This window comes from Haemaphysalis longicornis, unplaced genomic scaffold, assembly GCF_048455015.1.
Source record: "Haemaphysalis longicornis isolate Haplotype H1 unplaced genomic scaffold, Haemaphysalis longicornis Haplotype H1 scaffold_1, whole genome shotgun sequence".
NCBI lineage: Eukaryota > Metazoa > Arthropoda > Arachnida > Ixodida > Ixodidae > Haemaphysalis > Haemaphysalis longicornis.
The window spans coordinates 294,674,724-294,694,181 of NW_027526203.1; the positions used below are offsets into that span (position 1 = coordinate 294,674,724).

The following is a 19,458-nucleotide window of genomic DNA, read 5'->3' on the forward strand; positions in this document are numbered from 1 at the left end:
TTGGACAAACGTGCACACAATTTGAATGCGGACGTTGGGGTGCGCTTGATGAGTGTACTGTGTAACATGAGGTATACAGACGTTTGAATAGCCGCTGTAACCCTGCAATCGAGCAGTCCGGTTATCCTATCATCATTAAATTAGGTACAAGAGATAAGTCCAGCCTACTCATTTTACCATATTTTTGCGATTGTAAGCACAGACAGCTACATTCGGGAAAAAAATTAGAAAAAAGTATGCATGCGAATCTTAGCACCCCCTTTTCTAAGCAACCATCGCAAGGTGGATTTTAGATGCGTGGAAGCGGGCCCGAGTTGACGTTGCGGCCAAGTCTGAAGTTTTCAATTACAAACCACTTAAATGGAACAGAAGACGACCTGCTGGGGGATACTGAGAGCGGCGTCCCAAGCAGCAACGGACTGGAAGGGTAGTGAGGGTGACTGAGTATCAGATATGATTCCCTGCCTCTACCTATTTTTCTTTTGAACGTTTGCAAAATAAAACATCATTCTTTGCGCCAGTCTCGTCGAAACGATGCGGCCACAAAAAAGTGGTGGAGGGGGGGGGGGGGGGGTTAATTTAGGTTTTTCGAACCTAAGCACCCCCTCATTTTGGGCATCGTGATCGTGGGAAAAAAGTGGGTGCTTAGAATCAAGCAAATATGGTAAGTGGGAAATATTGCAAATAATTCTTCAACAAAGTGCAGACCAGTTTCCTATTCTGCAAAGCAGAATAAGACAAAATAAATGGGCAAAACCACTCAACCTACTTGCCAAAACGTGTCACTCGCCCTTGGATGGCCAATTATTTTGCACTATTTATACAAGCAGTGTGAAACTACTGCCTTTTTTATTTGAGCAGTTTCCTTAAATCTTCAGAAGCATAGCAAATAAAACTGGTTTAACATGGTTATAAAGCGCCCAAGCAAAAAGCCGTGCGTTACTATGATGATTGGCGGTGAAGTTGTGTAAATATCCTTCTCGCACAAATAACACATGGCTAGTTCTGGGCAACCATTGTTTCAGTTGTCAGCTCAAAACATCGTTTACAAGCTTGACCTACACAAAGATGCTTCGTAAAGAAAAAGTGAACCCAAGTAAGTCAAAGGCAGCCACCTAGTTTTGCCCACCTTGAGATAGAGGTTTGCCAGCGCCACCCGTGGCACGTCGTAGTTGGGGTAGTGCTGTCGCATGCTGCAAGTGCATGCTGGCCGGGGCTGCGGCGTGGCCCGCTTGGGAGACGCCAATGGGGAGTCACTGGTGGAACCGGAGCGCACCAGTGGGGCTTCCGCACCGGGCTGTGAATTACGGGCAGTGCAGGTGCATGGCGCTGCTCCAAACCCATGCACAGCTGGCAACATTGATTCGACGACTGGGGACGGGGTCGTGCCAGATGATGGCCGGGTGCCCGGGTGGTTCTGCGAAGGAAGCACCACCTACAACTTGGACCAGTCATAAGCATCAATCCCCGCTTGCGCCTTTGTGAGCCTATACGCATAAGACTGCATAATCTCAGTGACATCGGCTGCTCTGTATAGACCACACACAAGAACTGGCTGCGTATATGCTTGCTCCGCTGCAAATGACACTGAAAGATGATTGAATTTCTGCCGCCCCTGCCCGATTCCCTCATACTGATCCTGACATTCAATGCCCAGATATGTACAAGCCGCACTTCCAGTATACACCCAGTGCCATCTACTGGTTCCCTTTGAACTCTCCCACTATTCTCTTGAGCAACTGCTAACAAAGAACCACCTGTTTTGACTCCTCCCCCTCATATCCCTCATTCCCCCCTGCTTCCCTCCCCTTTCTCCCCCTCCCAAACAACTCCTTGTGCCCTCCTCCCCTCCCCTCTCGTCTTCTCGCTCCTACCTTCGCTTATCTTTTGACTGGGGCCAACCAATTCGAATGATACGGTACTTTTTGAGATCTAAACTCTGGGTGACTTTTTTCCAGATATTGCATTCAATCAATTGCTTGCACTGGGAAATTTCACTAAACAGTTGTGCTGTGCCACACCACACCACACAACGTGGTGTGGTGTGGTGTATACATTGCCTCTGTTTAGGCAATGTATAGTGCTTGCGTGCACGTTTTATTTTATTTCCGCAAAGACCTTAAGACATGAGGGGGGTTACATAACAAATGCACACATGCGTGTGCCTGTTCATAAGAGGTCAAAGTGTGGGCTAACCCTGAACAGGTCGCTGTCCGTATGGATGACACTGCGTGGCTGGTCATACAAAGACTCCAGGAAACTTCGGGGTACGTTGTACTCCGAGGAGCTGGTGCTGGCACCGCTCGTGCTGGCACTGCTAGTTCCGCTGCTCTGCGAACACAGCGAGGCGCGGTCTGAGGGCTTGCCACCACGGGCCGCACTTGAAGGAGGAACCACTCCGCTTCCAGGCCGACTGCCGGAATCCGTGATGCTGGGCGATCTCCCGTGTACAGCCACACCGGTTGTCTGAGGAAAGAAGAGGCAACGGTTTCGGAGTGGTCTGCTCACAAATCTTACGCTGCTTTGAGCACTCCTAACACTATCTCACTGTTCCCACATTTCCCCTGCATATGCCTTTATAAGAAAGTTCAGCTGTCATTTCCAAATTTGGACTGGGAAAGGCTGTCACCTTGCAGAACCCTGATGCCAGTGCTTGATGCTCTACATATCATAGAAGTGCTTGAAGTGTGACATGTACGGGCATTTATTGTGCAGTCATCATTTAGCTCAGCAGTTAGTACGGTTGCAGTTAGTCCTTAATTAAATTGCAAATTTGTACAACGAAGCCAGGCGTGGGCTTTTTTAGGCAAGTCGTAGTGAAATGGCTGCATGAGGATCTTCAACGTGCGTGGAAATCTCGCGCACACGGTCTGCACAGTATCAAATGAAACCAACTAAAGGAAGCTCCTGGAATGCTGTGAGCTGTGAGGTATGTAGGCCTTCAAAGACTGCAGCATCTGGCTCAGATTGCATGTTATCCTAGGAAATCGGGAACAGTTTCCTGCTTGTGGCTTACCCATGCTTGCTGTGGCAGGGACTTGAGGTCCATTGTCCACTGTGGTGTGAAAGCTCGGTTACCATCTGGTGAGCTGCCCATCTGGCCAGGAAAGCTGCAGCGGGCACAGTAGTGGCGACCACACTTTCCGCAGTGGGTGTATGTCCTGCAAGAAACGCTGCCTTTGTAAGGAAGCTAAAATGCGCACAGCAGACGGATCAGCTGAGGTATGACAACGAGCAGTCACACACTGCGCTAATGACAATTCCTGCTTGGAAGTGATGAGCTTATGTGACCAGAGTATACACTAAATATGCGCAAATATCTGAGCTTAGAATTGGAATCGTTCATTACAAACACAACAATTCGATTTCAAGTTGAAGTGCCAACTCATTCCAATTCACGAACAATCCGAAACTTTGAATATTCGAAGTTGCTTTAGAATAATACTCTAAAGATGTCCGGCACTTCTGTCAACCTGAGCTGCGATTCCGCAAGTCTAGTGTGGTTGGTCTGGCTTTCAACCCGCCTTCATCAAGCTGCTATGCCTAAACAGTCCTTTTTTGTCCCCAGCCGGACATTGCAGCCCCCGAGCCTCCGAGCAAAGGCGGCGAAATGATTTAGCAGCTGTTGCATAGCTATGCTGCATTCCCTCCTCCATAGGCGGCAAGATACGCACTGGAGATGCGTCGCACAGAAGCGAGCCGGATCTTTTGAGCCACTCTTTTTGAAGAGCGGGTGAGCCGTGGCTCAGTAAAAGTGAGCGGCGGTTCTTTTGGATAGAAGGAGCCGCTTGTCGCCCGCTCAGTGATCCGTGCCGAACGGGGCGAGCCACAGCACAACAAACCATGGAGGAAGAGCTAACGGAGCCGAAGAGCCGGGTCAAATGAGCCGGCTCTCTGCGCCAGCTATTGCCGGCGCGAGAAAGCAACTGCACTGCCGGGCCAGCTGGGGCTAATTTTCCATATTCTTCCAGCGCCCCCTGACGTGGGGGCAGACAATTCGAGTCAGGAGAACCGGATGTACTTTTGAGCCACTCTTCGGCTCTTCCGACTCTTCCGCTCAGTTACTGAGCCGAAGAGCTGAAGAGCCAGGTCAAATGAGCCGTCTCTCTGCGCCATCTATTATCGGCATGAGAAAGCAACTGCACTGCCTGGCCAGGTGGGGCTAATTTTCCAAATTCCTCCAGCACCTCCTGTTGTGTGAGCAGACAGTCCGAGTCAGGAGAGCCGGTTCTTTTGAGCCGTTCTTCAGCTCTTCTGACCTGCTCTTTTCTAGAGCCGCTCTTCGCGAAGCGGATCTTCTGAGGCACCATTTGGGAACAGCGGTTGAGAGACCGCGGCGGCGGCGGCAACGGTGAATGACAGATTGGGAGGCCGCAATGACAGCAGTGAACGAACTGCATCTGTATTTTCAAAGTACAGTTGAACCCCTTTATAACAGACACGTACCGGGGAGAAGTTTCCGTCTCTTATATGAGATGTCTCTTATAAGCAGAGAACCATGTTTTCACTTATTAATCAGACCCTCGTTCAATATGGGCACCGTATGACTAAAATAAGCTCAAAAAAACGCTACAGCATGTTACAAAAGATTCATTCTAATTTATGTTTGGCCCCCAGAATTCATGAAACAGTTCTGAATCTTTGTTTGCTTCATGACTGTATTTACACTGTTTTTTACAACCAATTCTACAAGCTTTTTTTTCCTTTCACTGTTTGTGGAAGATGAATCGTAGGTGTTGAGTTCACAAGCCTGATGAATAGCCAGAGCACACAGCTTCTTCCGCTGTGTGCTCAGGCTATTCATTACGCTTACAGGACTCAACATCTGCGATGCTTCTTGAGTGGGAGCTACGCGAGTGGGAGAGCCCGCATGTGCGGTCGCACTCCAGTGGTTGGCAGTGATTAAGCTTCAACCACTTCTGTAAGTTGCATTTCCATTGGCAGGGCTTCTCATCGTCATTTCATAGCTGACTGAACCACAGTGTGTATGCTGAAGCTATAATAAATAGCGACTGCAGGCGTCCGTCGTCCACCTGTGTTTCCACAATGGAAGCAACTGCAATTAGTGACTGGTGGCACTGCATCTGAAGTTAAATAGTCTGTTACAAGCGAGATTATTGATTAAAGTTCCAGGATGACTTGTCCCTTATAACCAACTGTCTACATCCGATGTCTGTTATAAGAGAGGTCAATTTAATGGGAAAGATAGGGCAGCCAACCATGTGGGTCAATAGTGTCTCTTATACCCATTTGTCTCTTAATCCATGTCTCTTATAACGAGGTTCAACTGTAATAGGAAAATTAAACTCCTGTGACCATATGATTCACCACAGTTACACTTGTGCGTTCAGCTGTTGTCCGAGTCAGGAACGAGCCGGGTCTTCTGAACCGCTCAGTTCAGCGGCGATTCTCGGCTCCCTTTTTTTTTTCTTTGGCAGAGCGGCTCTCCTAAGAACCGACCTGCCGCGGTGGCTCAGTGGCTAAGGCGTTCCGCTGCTGAGCACAAGGTCGCGGGTTCGATTCCCGGCCGCGGCGGCCGCTTTTCTGATGGAGGCAAAAAGCAAAAACGCCCGTGTGTACGAGATTTCGGCGCACGATAAAGATTCCCAGGTGGTCAAAATTAATCCGGAGCCCTCCACTACGGCGCGCCTCATAGTCTGCGTTGCGTCGGCACGTTAAACCCCACAATCAAATCAAATCAAATCAATCTCCTAAGAACCGCCGCTCAGCGGCTGCTCGCGCGATCAGAGAATCGTGCTGAGCATGGCTCTGACGAGTCGCTTCAGCACGTTCCTGTAGAGTTATTAGAGGCGTATCGGCCGACCCAGCAGGGTCTTGTGTGCAACTTCGCGTCATCTATTATCGCTGCCAAAAAAGCGGACCCGTCTCGCTTCGAATAAACCGAACAAAGTGTTGTTCACAAACCATAATATTAAAATTAGTTTCTTGTATCGTGTTTTCCAGAATCATTTCTTCGGGTGTCACAGCTCACTAGTAGAGATCATATTTGTGAGGTTATAAAGTTGACAAAAAATTGCATTTTTTTTCTTTATATATCCACCGAGTGATCCTGAAATACCACTGAAACATAAAAACTTTTGTAATGATGGTGAGGCCAATTCTTTTCAGTACAAATACACCGGATGTTGTTACAAAATAAATGTCTTAATAACAATTAAGTAATAATTTAGATTATGCATGCTTAACACAGGTTACAGACCTAAATGAACCGCTGAACCGTTCAAATGAACCGGTTCACTTCAGTGAACTGAGCCGTTCTGAGGCGCTCACTGAAGTGAGCCGTTTTGCCCACCTCTAAACGCGCTGGTTATCTGATCGGCACGTTTTTTTCGCGTGATTCGTGCCCGTCGGCGTTGCGCGCACGTTATTTTACCGGCCGCGTCGACGATTTCGGGCCCGCGGCGGCGTGCGCCAATTGGCGTTCATCTCATGGCGGCAGTTTCGAAGCGATCGGGACAGCCGGCTGGCCCCGCCGGAGACGTTTAGGCTTACCACTGCGAGCAGGCTCTGGCAAGCTGTGACCTGGCAACCCAAGAAACCGTCACGGCCAGGGTCCTGGACGTCGCGGGGGCCTTTTCGGCCTCCGCCATCTCTCTATCCTGAACCCAATGTTCAATACAGTGGCACTGCTAGGCTTACACAGGCACTAAGCTTACCACGGCAGGGGATATTCGATGGGCGCTTTCCATAGCGGCGCGGATCATGCTTCGTCCACATTACCAGCTCCTTGCCTGCACAAGCAATTTCGTTTGTGCCATGAGCGGCATTTTAAACAGCGGTTAGAAGCGGTCGTTGGAGCTATCCGCACCACAGCGCTACAGTGGCTATTTTGCCACTGTAACTGTACCAACTGTACAGTGCCAGTATATTCTAGGCACTATAGTAACTGCGCGGCCGCCACCACCGCCATGTTGTCGCCGCCTGCCGCGCCATGCGCACCGTGCGGGTGGTTTCTGCGGCGGCGCCAGCGCGCATGTGGCGTGCGGGGCGCGTTTTCGCTTCTAAAAAAAAAACGCTCCATGCGGTTCACGCTAACTGGACATGTGAGTTTTGCGCCGAACACAGAACGGGACATGCGCGTATTCAGGAAATTGCCTCCTTTATTTTTTCAGGACTAAACGCATCAACCCAGAGAGGCCAACCAAGCCCTTTGTCCTACTCCTTCCACTCTCCCTCAAATTCTAAAGCGTGAACTGCATGTCCGATTACGCGTTTTTCCCCAAAAATTCGTGCGCGTCGGCATTGCGCGCGCGTTCTTTTCCCGCCCGATTCGACGATTTCGCACCCGAGGCGGCTTCTACCTCGGTCAGAAAACGATGCGCGGCGCGCGGCAGTTGGAAGACGACTTGTGAAAGGAGGCGAAGGAGTATGGTCGGGGCCCCACCGGAGATGTTTAGGTTTACCAAGGCGGCGGATATTTGATGGACGCTTTCCCTATAGCGGCGCGGATGACGCTTTATAGTGCCGTTTTCGTCCACATTCCAAGCCACTTTCCCGCACGAGCAACTTCGTTTGCGTCTTATGATGCATTTCAGCGAGCGGTTAGAAGCGGTCGCTGGAGCTATCTACTAGAAACACTGCATACGGCCACGAACTGACGCTTGGCTCACTATGCAGTTTCGCCTGCGAGCTTCCATAGAGAGCAGCGCGCACATCGTGCAGCACGTGCAGTTTCCAGAAGCAGCCAGTCGGCCAGGAGTGGACTGCGAGAAAAAAAAAAAAAAACAAAAAAAAAAAACAAAAAAACGCAGCGAAAAAAAAAAAGACAAATAATTTCCATGTTGCGCCTTAGTATTGAAAGCTCCGGAGTTAGGCCGCCTTCCTTTTATTCCGTTCCTTTCAGTGTTTTTTCCACCTGCCGAAATCCATCTGAATCCGCGCGCCCACTCGCAGCAGTCTCGCTTAAGCCGCAACCACATGCAACGTTTTGGTCGCGTCTTGCGGCCGTCTGCGGCGCCTGGCGCCGACGCGGAACGGGCGTTGGAGAGGGCGAGCAACCACATGAGACGCGCGAAGAGCGCTTCTCCGATCCAAGTTGCCAGACTTACTTTGGTAAATGCAGCATCGGTCTGTTTAAGTCATTGCTAATAAACTGGAGAATAATCAAAACTTCAACAAACAAAACACGTTAAATTGATGTTCTAATAAGTAAAGTGCAATGTTGTGTTGCAATTGGACTGTCAAACTTATTGCCATGCTGCGTGAGGAGGGGGACCGGAAATTGAGGATAGCAACATCCGGCGCAGACGCCGAAAACGGACCGAAAATCTGGGATGCGCAGACACCGGCGCTCCGAGCGCGCTGCTGTGTATTTGGTGGCGCGCGCTGAACGCGCGTCGCCGCGGACGGTCTCCAAACGCGACCAAAACGTCGCATGTGGTTGCGCCTTTATTGCACGACAAGGCAATCACGTTTTTCCCAGCAGTGTTTACAGGGTCATAAAAAAAAAAATTGGCGCAACTTGCACTAGGGGTGGAAGGCTGGAGAAACAGTGGAGCTGGCGGTTGACCTAGCTTCGTCCGGTTTTGCTAGGCTTTGCTGAGTTTTGTTAGGTTTTGCGATGTTTTTGCTAGTCTAGGCTAAGTGTCGAGGGGTGAGGCCAAGTTTAACCGGATTTTACAGGGCCGGAGGATCCCAGGGAGGAAAAAGATTTAGGTCGACCCCAAGCTCCGCTGTTTCTCCAACTTTGCACCACTAGTGCAAGCTGCGCCATTGTTTTGCGTTTTGGTAGCTCAAGAATATATATATATATATATATAGATGGATGGCGATTTTTTCACTCTCCAAACTGAACGCTCGCCTTATAATCGAATAAATATTAGTAAGACGCAAGGGCGTAGTCAAGGGGGGTGTTTCGGTGTTCTGACATCGAAATCGAACAATCGAAACTTTCTGGGCGTTGCATTCCACCTCTGTGCCCTCCTCCGCATTTCAGCGTTTTTTCGTCAATCTGTTCACTCTCAACGGTACATTACATGTAAACGCAAAATAACAAAATTGGTTAAGAAAATGAAAATGAAATTATGGTTGCGCGCAGGGTATCTTTCCTTTCACCTTTTTTTTTTTTGCCGGTGGCTTATAACACCCCCCGAAAAATATTTCTGACTACGCCACTGGTAAGGGGTGCGCGTACGCATATGCCCCTTGTGCTCACACTCAAGCAGGCGCAAAAGCCGGCTTCACCGTTACAATACCCTATGTGCGGTGGTGCACACTTTACAGGCGACGTAGTATTTTAAAGACGACAGTCTTTCTTGGGCTACTCAAACCCAGAAATATTGGTCTGTCTGTCTGTCTGCCTGCCTGCCTGTCTGCCTGTCTGTCTGTCTGTCTGTCTGTGACTCGATTTAGCCACCCGGCCAAAGTGATACAAGGTCTGCGCAATAGTCTTATATACTTGCAGCCAAATCTAAACGTCTAAGTCCAGTGTAATGTTCATACTTGTCAACATTGTTGAACAAGAACAAGGCATTACGCAAATGTAAGGCAACAAATTGATAAATAAGTGATATTTGCAGTGTTACTTTATAAAAAAATCATAGATGCTTGATTTTTGCGAAATGAAATACTGCATCCACTGCAGAAAAAAATTCATTCCGCCGTCGCCTGCTGTCGCCCACGCCAGTATAGCTTCTGGCGGCATTTTAAGAAATTAAGCGGCAACAGTTGCGACAGGTTCCTCTAGATAGGTTCCACGTTCTGCTTGGAACGCACGTGGAGTAGGGCAACGTGGTTCTATAAAAGTTGAAGTAGGGAGCCTCGATTCACGCGCGTCTCTGCCGTATGGCAGCGCTGGCATCGATGCACCCGGCCGGGAGCAGTGCCGGGAGCAGTGGAAATTTAAATTGACTTGATCAAACCTCCAGCGTGTTTACATGGGCGGGAGCGCAACTGGAGAGGAACAGTATGAGAGATTGAGAGGTGAGCGGGAAAGAGAAGGGAGGCATTTATAGTACTTGGCCATTGTTGGCATTTGCAACGAAAGGAGCAGATACGCGGCCAATTTTTTTTTCTTGGTATTTCTTTTTATTAACGCCACCGGTCCAAGGTCAAGCTTAAACAGCTCCGCTGTTAAAACGGAGAAATAGCAGAAGACAGAGCACCTTTTCCTGGCAAGCCGCTCTGTTGTTCCCGCCGCACTGTCACCCTAACCCACAGTTGTACTCCAAGCGGGCCCATCTCTGACGAACGTTGCGAACAAAAATTCCTTCTAAGACAAGCAAATGGAAATGCGGCGTTGTCAGAACACCCCTTTAGCATGTGTCTTTTTAATGCGCCTTTCGTATGAGGCAGCTGATTATTTCAAGGGTCAGAAATAATACATTAACGGGATCAGTCACGCTATAGTGTCACATTTCTTGCAAGCCTCAATGTTCCTGCAGTCCATAAAATCCGGATGTTCGAAGTGCGAACACGTGAAGTAAGTAGCAAACAAGATAAAAATGCGCCTTGACAAACTGTGCAGCTGTCGCCTTGCTGACGAAAAGACGGCAGCAGACCAACGGCCAACAACACGTTCCATCACGTGGAATCATCGGGGTACTGGGCTAGTCGAGCGGAGCGTAGCAGGCAACGCGTCTCTAGAAGACGACAAGACAAGCGCCGGCAAAAAATGAACTCAATAGCTACTGTACTAACTCTCTGGACACGGGCTAACGCGTATGGTTTCATAAGTAGAAAGAAAATTTTACCCAGACCTCATCTCAGCGCGAGAAATGCAGCACGCGCGCGGCGGCAGCTCCCGCATGTGTACGGCGAGGGAGCGCCCTCCGGCGAAAGTAGAAATCCACCCAACAGCAGCCATTCGGCTACAAAATCCAATAGACTCAAGAAGACGTGTTGCTGGGCGTGTTGGTTTAGGTTTACGAACATATTGAGTGGCGCAAATACACAACACACAAGAAAGAATAAAGAAGAAAGAAGACACGGGGTAGCGCCTGTCCGTGCCTTCTTTTTTGTGTGTTATGTATTTGCGCCACTCAGTATGTTCGTAATCCAATAGACGGTTCGCAGCACTGTAGCTACTCAACCACCACCTAGCTGTCTAATACAAACAAGTATCGGAAAGAATGGTGCTAGAGCGCTGCAAGCTTGCCGTACCAAACACATAGAAAACAACAGCTACCGACAAACGGAACCATGCAACAACAGCGGCGCGGCATGACGACGCCTCCGAAGGATGATCGTAAGAATTAATGTGACGATATGCTGCTGTAAAGTCTGGCGTCCTCTTTTTGTGATCATCTACCTCCGTTTTCGGTGGTCAGGGCCCATGCTTAGAAGCTTCAGATTTGAGCCTTCTACCCGCTCCATCGGAATGCCACTCTTTCGCGTTTAGATACGCGTCGGCTGCGCTCTTCCGAGTCGGCATGCGTCGCCCTTCAAGCTCGGATTATAAGTAATGGAGGTCTTCTGCCCTAAACGAAACCTGTGCGGGCTCCGCTGGCGTGATTTCCTTCGTAGTCTTGTGCCCTTTCCTCTACCCGGATGGCCATTGCACATTTTACTCTACCTCGAAGTTATTTATTGCGATCAGCACTATTGGCGCTGGGGAGGTCATAAAATATTTAGCTCAGTTTGAAGCTATGACTTTATTTTAGCATCCTGGTTGGAGTGAAAGCGTTATTTTGCGTCGAATTTCTACGGGCTAATGATTTCGTATTGGTTTGAAATGGATTAATTCGCGTCAAGATTTTAGCCAGAGTGAACTTTTAGTTACAGTAAGTTCTGAGCACAGATAAGGTTTAAATTGGGGTGAGGTAAGCACTAAAGGCTGACAGATATGGCCTCAATATTGGGTCGTCCAGTGGAGAAATAAAAGCTTCCGTTGGTCACCAGTTTATTATGACAAACAGCTGCAGGAGTTCCCCGAGACTTCCTTGCACTGCCATGCGGACGTTAGGGACATAAAAAAAGCAAATAAAGTGATTCCCATTGCAACGGCAGCATAAACGTGCACGTCCTAAGCCTTCTATCAAATACGGACAGACCAAAGAGAGGACTGCGGCACCAAAGGCCTGCCACAGATGCTTACCAAACTGCCGGGGCACCACCCGAGACAGGTACAGGGCTTCCGACTTGGTTATCGGCGGCGTCCTTAGTGCCCGATGGTTCCTGTATGTCGCTGATGGTGAGCGACACAGTATCTGCGCTCTCGGCCTCACTGGACGACACGCTGGGAGCCGCGCCGCACTGCGACACGCACGAAGGCCACCTGCGGCGCGTTTTTGCACCTTTAGTGGATGAGAAAAGCACTCTCTCAACGGAACGATTAACTCGAATCCCCCCCCCCCCCCCCCTTCCACCTTGCTCTGGATTAAATGTCAACTGTCCTCAAAGAGGCAGTTAAGTGTGCTGCCACGCTGCGCATTCGACCTTGTTGCGTTCCTTCGCGAAGGATTCGTTGGTGCTTTATAAAAGCTCAAATGCATTATACCAGCTTCTGTTTAACTTTTCGCTGTTTTGTTATGCAGCACAACGCAGCTTGACCCAATTTGAACTTTAGCTCGACCTAAGCTGCCGACATCCCCTCCGGCCACGTCGCTTTATTTCATTATTTGTTCTTCTACAATTGCACTCTTCCATCTAATAATGCGTCACGCGCTTGCATGGCTAGGCGTAGTACGTTGGTTGTCCTTGTTCCGCATACAGTTCAACCTGGATATAACGAAGTTGATAAAAATTCGCAATATTTCGTTACATGCAGGTTTCCGTTACATGCAGGTTTCGAGTTAAGGCCTGCAGTCGTTACACGGCACTCCAAATAATGAAGGCCAGTTTACCCCCGTATTCACAAATGCAACTTAAGTACCACTTTTGCTCGTGACACTTTTCGGTGCCTTAACGTGTTTCATGGATCAAGCTTATGCTGCAAGGAATCCTTTTCGCGAAATCGATGTTTTTTTTCCGCACTCACAGTTGGTGAGAGGGTGCTAGCTGGGATACTGTACTGGTCGGCGACGTCCTTAAATGCCGGTGGAGACGGCATTTAAAATTGCGAGCTTGCCTTGGAAAGACAAAACTTTTTGTTTTCTGGCAGCAGAAATCATCACCGACGAACCGACACCACAGATAGCAGTGGAGACGCGCGACTACACTCCGACAGCAAAGCCTAGCACCTAACCGACACCGCCCTCACACGTGGAAGCGCCGGTAGTTGCGGTGCGGGCAAGATTCTCTAAATTAGTGCATTCCTCCAGCCGATTTTTTCGAAAAATTGCAAGAAATAATGGCTCATCAGCTTAGCGAATTCGTTTCATCAAGGTTAACCGTTGCAACGCCTTCGTTACATGGAGGTCGCAAAAACATGGGTTTCAATGGGGCTGGCAATGGGGAATTGAAAAACTTCGTTAAATCCAGAAATTCACTACACTGAGGTTCGTTACATCCAGGTTTAACTGTACTTCCTTTCCCGAGGAGAAAGTTCAACGCTGCGCACTCCCTGTTTTTGCGTGCTGCTTTTTTGTATTGTTTACTGCACGGAATGGTGACCGGAAGTTCGCGTCTTGTTATAAGCGACCCAACAAAGATCGACAAGAGGGACAAGAATACAGAAAGAGGCAACAAAATAAAAAGGAGGAGAAACTAAACGGAGAAGGCGAACAGCGAGGAATCCCTGTGCGGCCGGGCAACTCACCTGTAGTGGACCTTGCAGAAAGTCCTCGAGCGGAAGAAGTCGTCGGGCGTGGGGGCGTCGCCGGCGAAGCGCACTATCTCGGAGCAAGCGTCGCACGAACCCCCGTCCGAGCATCCCGAGCTCAGAAGGGGCCGCCGGGACTCGCTGCTGCTGCACTGGCTCGACTCCTGGGCTCGCGATCGTGGCTGCAGCGACATCCTCGACGGCGTCTCCATGGCTGCGACCGTGCGGACAGAAATTACGTCGCGCAGGTGCGGTGGCGCGGGAGCGAGGGACGAGGGGCGCAGATTTCGTTTCCGTAATTGGCGAGGTTAATTCTGGCAGATTATAAATCACGGCACGACAAGCCACGATTCGAGCACAGGAGGAAACGTAATGATGCAGTTTTCACCAGTTAGGGGCGGGGGAACGAAGCGGGACCTTTAATGAAATTTCAATAAGGGGCTCCAATATGTGCAAATACGTCGCGGGAACTGGTGTGAAGCGTCTAGAAGTTTCTGAATCCAGCCGCGCCAATATAGACTGCACAGCGGCAGCCAGAACGGAAATGATCAGAAACGTTTCAAGTTAAAGGAGAAAAAGATTGGTAAAAGCGAGAGGATTTCTTGCCGCCGCGTTTAGAGTTGCCGCGAACTGTTACTTAGTTCAGTGCCAGTGTATAGTAGTAGTTGGAAGAACTTTTATTAAGAAAAGAAATTTAGAGCTCATTGGTGGGGCCCTGCATTACGGTAGCTTGCACCGCCAACTGAATCGTTCGCGAGGCAGCACCCAACCACGTAAACAGCGCCATGGTTCTATAGCTACGGTTGAAACTGCAGGCGCGCACCCTTATGTTTTGCTCCTGAGGCACGCACTATTGTGCCTTGAGGGCCGCGCGCGCTGCTTATCTTTGTATTGCAATAAAACGAGAGCCACCGGCCAAAAGAAACTCCTAAAACATAAAAAAAAATTACCGACCCTTCCCAAAGAAAGTTGAGAGAAGCGCGAAGGCTAAAATTGCGTCCAACCTTCGCTCAAAGTTCGTCCAATCGATCGTCAAACCTCCAAAGACCCTAATCGCGAACGAAGAACGAACCTCTGCGACGATTTCTCGCGCACTAAGTAAACGCATCTACGAACGATTTAAATGTATACCGATGCGTGGTTTATGAGATAACGGGATACTATTGTACTCCTTCTCCATGATCGATACGCGCATTGTCTTATCTAGAACCGCGTTCCTTTTCCCCCATTTTCAAGTAACCGTTTCGACACCATGGAAGCCCCGCACGCACGCGCCGCGTGTCCAGAGATGTTATCATAGCTTTTCGGTAAACCCGGCAACCGGTCTGTGTGGGGAAATGCATTAGTTTTAGGGGCGAAGCCACCTGGGGCTCGGGCTGGCGGCGTCTCATGTCGTCGTCATCTCATGTCGTCGTAGTATCATGTAGTCATGATACTAAAACACCGGGACACTCGCTTTCCAACTCCTCGCGCTAGAACGTAACGCGTACTTTCGTTTTCCAGCACCCCGCGCTGGAACCATTCGTGCTTCAAAGACACGACACTTACAGCAAAGCTGTATACATCTACCCCCCAACGGTTTCATCTCCGTAGGCAAAGCTTCGGCTTTAATAAAAACAAACGAACAAGAGATGTTTCGGATTCTGAACAGTGCCTTATTCGTAGCGAAGCCGAAACGCCTCCTGTTCGTTTATTTGTAATGTTTTAGCAGTTTCTTTTGGTCGGTGTCTCTCGTATTACTGCAACATGTTTCATCCGGACCAGACTCTCGACCTTTCCGCTCATATTTGAAGTACCTCGACCGGCGTGTTCCGCGTGGCACTGGCGTAGATTTCTGGTTAAGTAACTTGCGTGTCGCTGGGTTTGATTCCCATCCTTTTCACGGTTTTTTCAGTTAGATGAAGTAATTTGTGTGCGTCAGATGCAGTGGGAGAGGTCATAGACAGTTTTCTCGTTTTCCTGGGGGGGATGAGTCTGCCCGATATATATATATATATAGAAATAAGGGTTGGCAGTCAAGAAAACCTCGGAAAGCAAAGGGGAGGATATGGTAGGTCATTGAAACAGATAAAGAATTTGGAAAGAAAGAAAGAAAGTGGAGAAAGTGGAGTGGGATCCCTTAAATTAATTAATTTCTCAGTGAATAAAGCATCTTTTGCATTCGGACAAGCGCTGGTGGCACTATAAAACACGAAATATTTTGAATAACACAAACTTGTATTTTGTCTTCATGGCTCCTTTAAGGAATTTCAGGAGAATTTTACAAATTTTAAATCTCGCTTGTGCCCTTGATATAAATCTCTTCCCCCGTTATTCACTCAGTCGCGATGTTTTAATTACGAAGTTTACAGAAGAGCAAAAGCTTTTCTTAGTCGACGCTTACATGGCCTATCATGCTTTCTAATGTAGACTGCAAGATCTTTGCGAAGAATTGGTCTAACAGACTTAAATTTGCAATGTCTGGGCTCATAGGCCCTCATGATGGCTTACGTGGACGTTCAATACATACCAGTATGTACATTGTTTGTACCAGTGTGTCGAACCGAAAAAAATACCGGTTCCGTTACGATTCGGTTTCGGGTGAATTCATTTCGTTCTGGTCCAGTTACGGTTCGACTTAATGATGTACCGAACCTTTTCACCAACCGGTTCTGTACGTGGTCGCCGCGAGGTGCCTGCTCACGAGCGCTCTTCATTTTCTCGATATTTTTAACAGGTTACGCGTTACGCGCCGCACATTACGGCCAGCTACAACAGTTACCGCTGTTAAATTACGTATACCTTTCGGTTTTGTGCTTATTCGATGGGTGGAAGCAGCAAAAAAGCGCAGAAATTATTCTTGTACACACTCTGCGTAGAATAATTCAAAACCAAGTGGTGGAATTTTTCTTTTTGCTTTCCTGAGAAAACGCATTTGTCAAAAAAAAAAAATAGTGGCGTGTTTAATGCTCCGAGGATGTATGCCTGTGCTATGAGGCGCACCACATAGTGCAGGGTGGCAGAAAATTTTTGATCACCTAGGACTCTTAACGAGCGCCGGAATACCGACACATAGACGTTTTAGTTTTTCGTCTACGTCAGAAAAGCGGCTGCCGGGGGCGGTGATCAAAGATGCATTCTTGCCAGAGGTTCAACCACTGAACCACTCCTGCGGATAACACGTGTTTACGCTTTCCAGGTACGCGACACCTTCCTCTTCGCATATAAAGTACATACTTTTGAAGAGTAGAGCGTATGAGAATTACAATGCGTTTGTTACGATTTCATTGTGAACAGCCATAAACTCTAAATGCGGGTAAGCCGTCACGACTGTAGAGCACTTTGGTATAATTCGTTTTAAGATTGGTGTGTTTGAACGCAAATTACAGCCATTTTTCCCCAAAGCATGCTACACGTCATGGAAAACGTATTATTCTGTTCTCTTCTCTGACAAGCTTCTCGTTGTTAGCTGTCTAAATAGCTTTGGGCAGCAAAAACAGGAGATCTGTTTCCGGGCGTACAGCCCCTGTGCCGGCCGGGCACCGCGCACGAAGATCAAAGAAACTACTCCGCCGAGTTTCCATGGGTGCCGCACTTGAAGATCAAAGAAGCTACTCTGCCGAGTTACCATTCGCCCGCGTCGATGCATCGATGCGCGAGAGGCACACGCTCACGCGTGCCGCACGCGCCAGACGATTCTACTGCTGCTCGTTGCAGACTATTCGGCGCCCTCACGCGAGCACAGACCCATTTTCAGCTCAAGCACGACCCGACGCTTACATTTTCCGCCTACCCCCCCCCCCCCCCCCCTTTCCTTCTCCGTTGCTGTCGCCAGCAGCGCCTCCTTTAAATACGGTCATGACACCGGTGCCGGATGGTGATGATTATGATGACAAAGGTTTCCGCCTTGAATCGGGGTGATGCCAAACGCCATCTCGGTTACTTAGTTATTTATCTGCTGCTGCTTATTTTTTAAAGACGGTAGTCTTCCTTGGGCTACTCAAACGCGAAAATTTTGGTCTGTCTGTCTGTCTGTCTGTCTGTCTGTCTGTCTGTCTGTCTGTCTGTCTGTCTGTCTGCCCTTCCGTAGATCCGTTCGTCCGTCCGCCCGTCCGCCCGTCCGTCCGTCCGTCGCTCGATTCATCCGCCTGGTCAAATATTAAAATGAATTCCTGAGTGAGACGTTTATAGGAAGCGTTCGATAAATTACTTCATCAAGGCCTTCTGTTCAAACTTTCAGTGTTACATCTACACCCCGACATCGCAAATTGGATCCGTGAATTTTTAAGTAACAGCTCTCAGGCTGTTTTTAAAGCAATCATATCTCTACTTCCATGCCGATAACATCAGGCGTCCCGCAGGGGTCAGTCCTGGGCCCGCTTTTATCTTATAGTTATAAATGATCTGCCAACTCATGTATCCCGTAAAATCCGAATGTTTTCCGACGACTGTGTTATTTACCACGCTGTTGCTAACGTTTCTGATCAATTAGCTCTGACGATTGGCTAGTGGAACTTCACCGACACAAATGCACAGCCTTATCCTTCAGCCGCCGCCGCTCTCCACTTGTTTTTCCTTGTGCTATCAGTAACATGCCTGTTCAAACAGTTCAATCATTCAAGTAGCTGGGAGTCACATTCTTGAACGATCTTTCTTGGGATTTGTATGTCACTAACTTCATATTCTCTGCAAAGAAAATGGCAGGATTCTTGCGACGTCATCTACGTAACGCCCCTAGAGACGTAAAATTGTTAGCTTGCAAAAGCCTTGTGAGAAGGAAACTCGTGTATGCTTCGTCAATCTGGAACCCATTACAATCCTATCTTCAAGATGCCCTTGCATGAGTCACTCCAAAACCGTGCCGCTGGGTTCACCCATAGTTTGTATTCCATGTCGTCAGCCTCTCATCACTGAAAGCAGAATCTGATTTACCCTTCCTCTCATTTCGCCGCCGTACCGCCAGCTCGATGCGCATGCCGCCGTATATTTTCACCCATCACACTTATCTCAACGCACTGGCCATCGCCTTCAAGTCGCGCGCCCACGTGCATGCACAGTTACCTTTTCTACATCATTTTTTTGTCCTCGCACAGCTGCTGACTGGAATGACCTTTCAGACGACATTCATGCCATTACTCACTCACCACCTTTCATCTTAGGACAAAAGATGGTTTCTGCGTAGTTTTAATGACCCACCCCTTATGCAATACCCCGCAAGGGTCTTTTAAGAAAATAAAGGAAATGAAATTGAAATGAAAACTTTTTAAATCCAATAAATCTAGAATCATGCTCCACATTTTTCAACATTGTTAATCAAAAAGAAGATACTACGCCTATTTGAGGGAAAACGTCAATGGTGTTCGCGGTGTTCTTTTATTAAAAGTAGATGCGACATCAATATTTTCGAGAGCAAATTAAAAAAATTACTGGTGATTACGATACTCCCTAATGCGATATTTGGGTGCAGCAGCAGTGCGCTGAGGCAGCATGCTCACTCGTGGGTTCTCTCGACGGCAGCCATGATGAGCCTCTGCGTCGGCGGCGCGAAGTGCGTCTCAAGAAGGGACCGCGAACTGCGTCTTAAGCGAACGCACATCATGGACACCCGCACGCCGCCCTCACGTTTTCGCCAAGCGTCGCGCCGTCGAGCGCCTCGTGCGGGCACAGCATACTGTCCCCTCCCCTCCTCCACCGCTCACTTTCGGAGAGCGCTGGCTCGCGCCGCCACGGCGAACCGCCCTCCCCTACCAATTTTGCGACACTCTCCTCCTTTGCTTTCTTTCACTCGTCGGTCTTCCCATCGTTTGCTTTTCTTTCAC

The 19,458-nt window shown here is 48.8% G+C and overlaps 1 protein-coding gene across 2 annotated transcripts in view; it reads right to left on the reverse strand.

The window, feature by feature from the left end:
* Positions 1-19,458, reverse strand: part of LOC144148374 (uncharacterized) — a 327,116-nt gene that overhangs the window by 17,776 nt on the left and 289,882 nt on the right. For both annotated transcript variants that reach the window (XM_077679921.1, XM_077679918.1), the window contains exons 6-10: positions 13,658-13,874; positions 12,056-12,235; positions 3,017-3,161; positions 2,197-2,466; positions 1,130-1,417 (exon numbers count right to left, since the gene is read on the reverse strand). In XM_077679921.1, the coding sequence (XP_077536047.1) occupies positions 1,130-1,417; positions 2,197-2,466; positions 3,017-3,161; positions 12,056-12,235; positions 13,658-13,874 (1,100 nt within the window). The remainder of the gene's footprint in view (positions 1-1,129; positions 1,418-2,196; positions 2,467-3,016; positions 3,162-12,055; positions 12,236-13,657; positions 13,875-19,458) is intronic.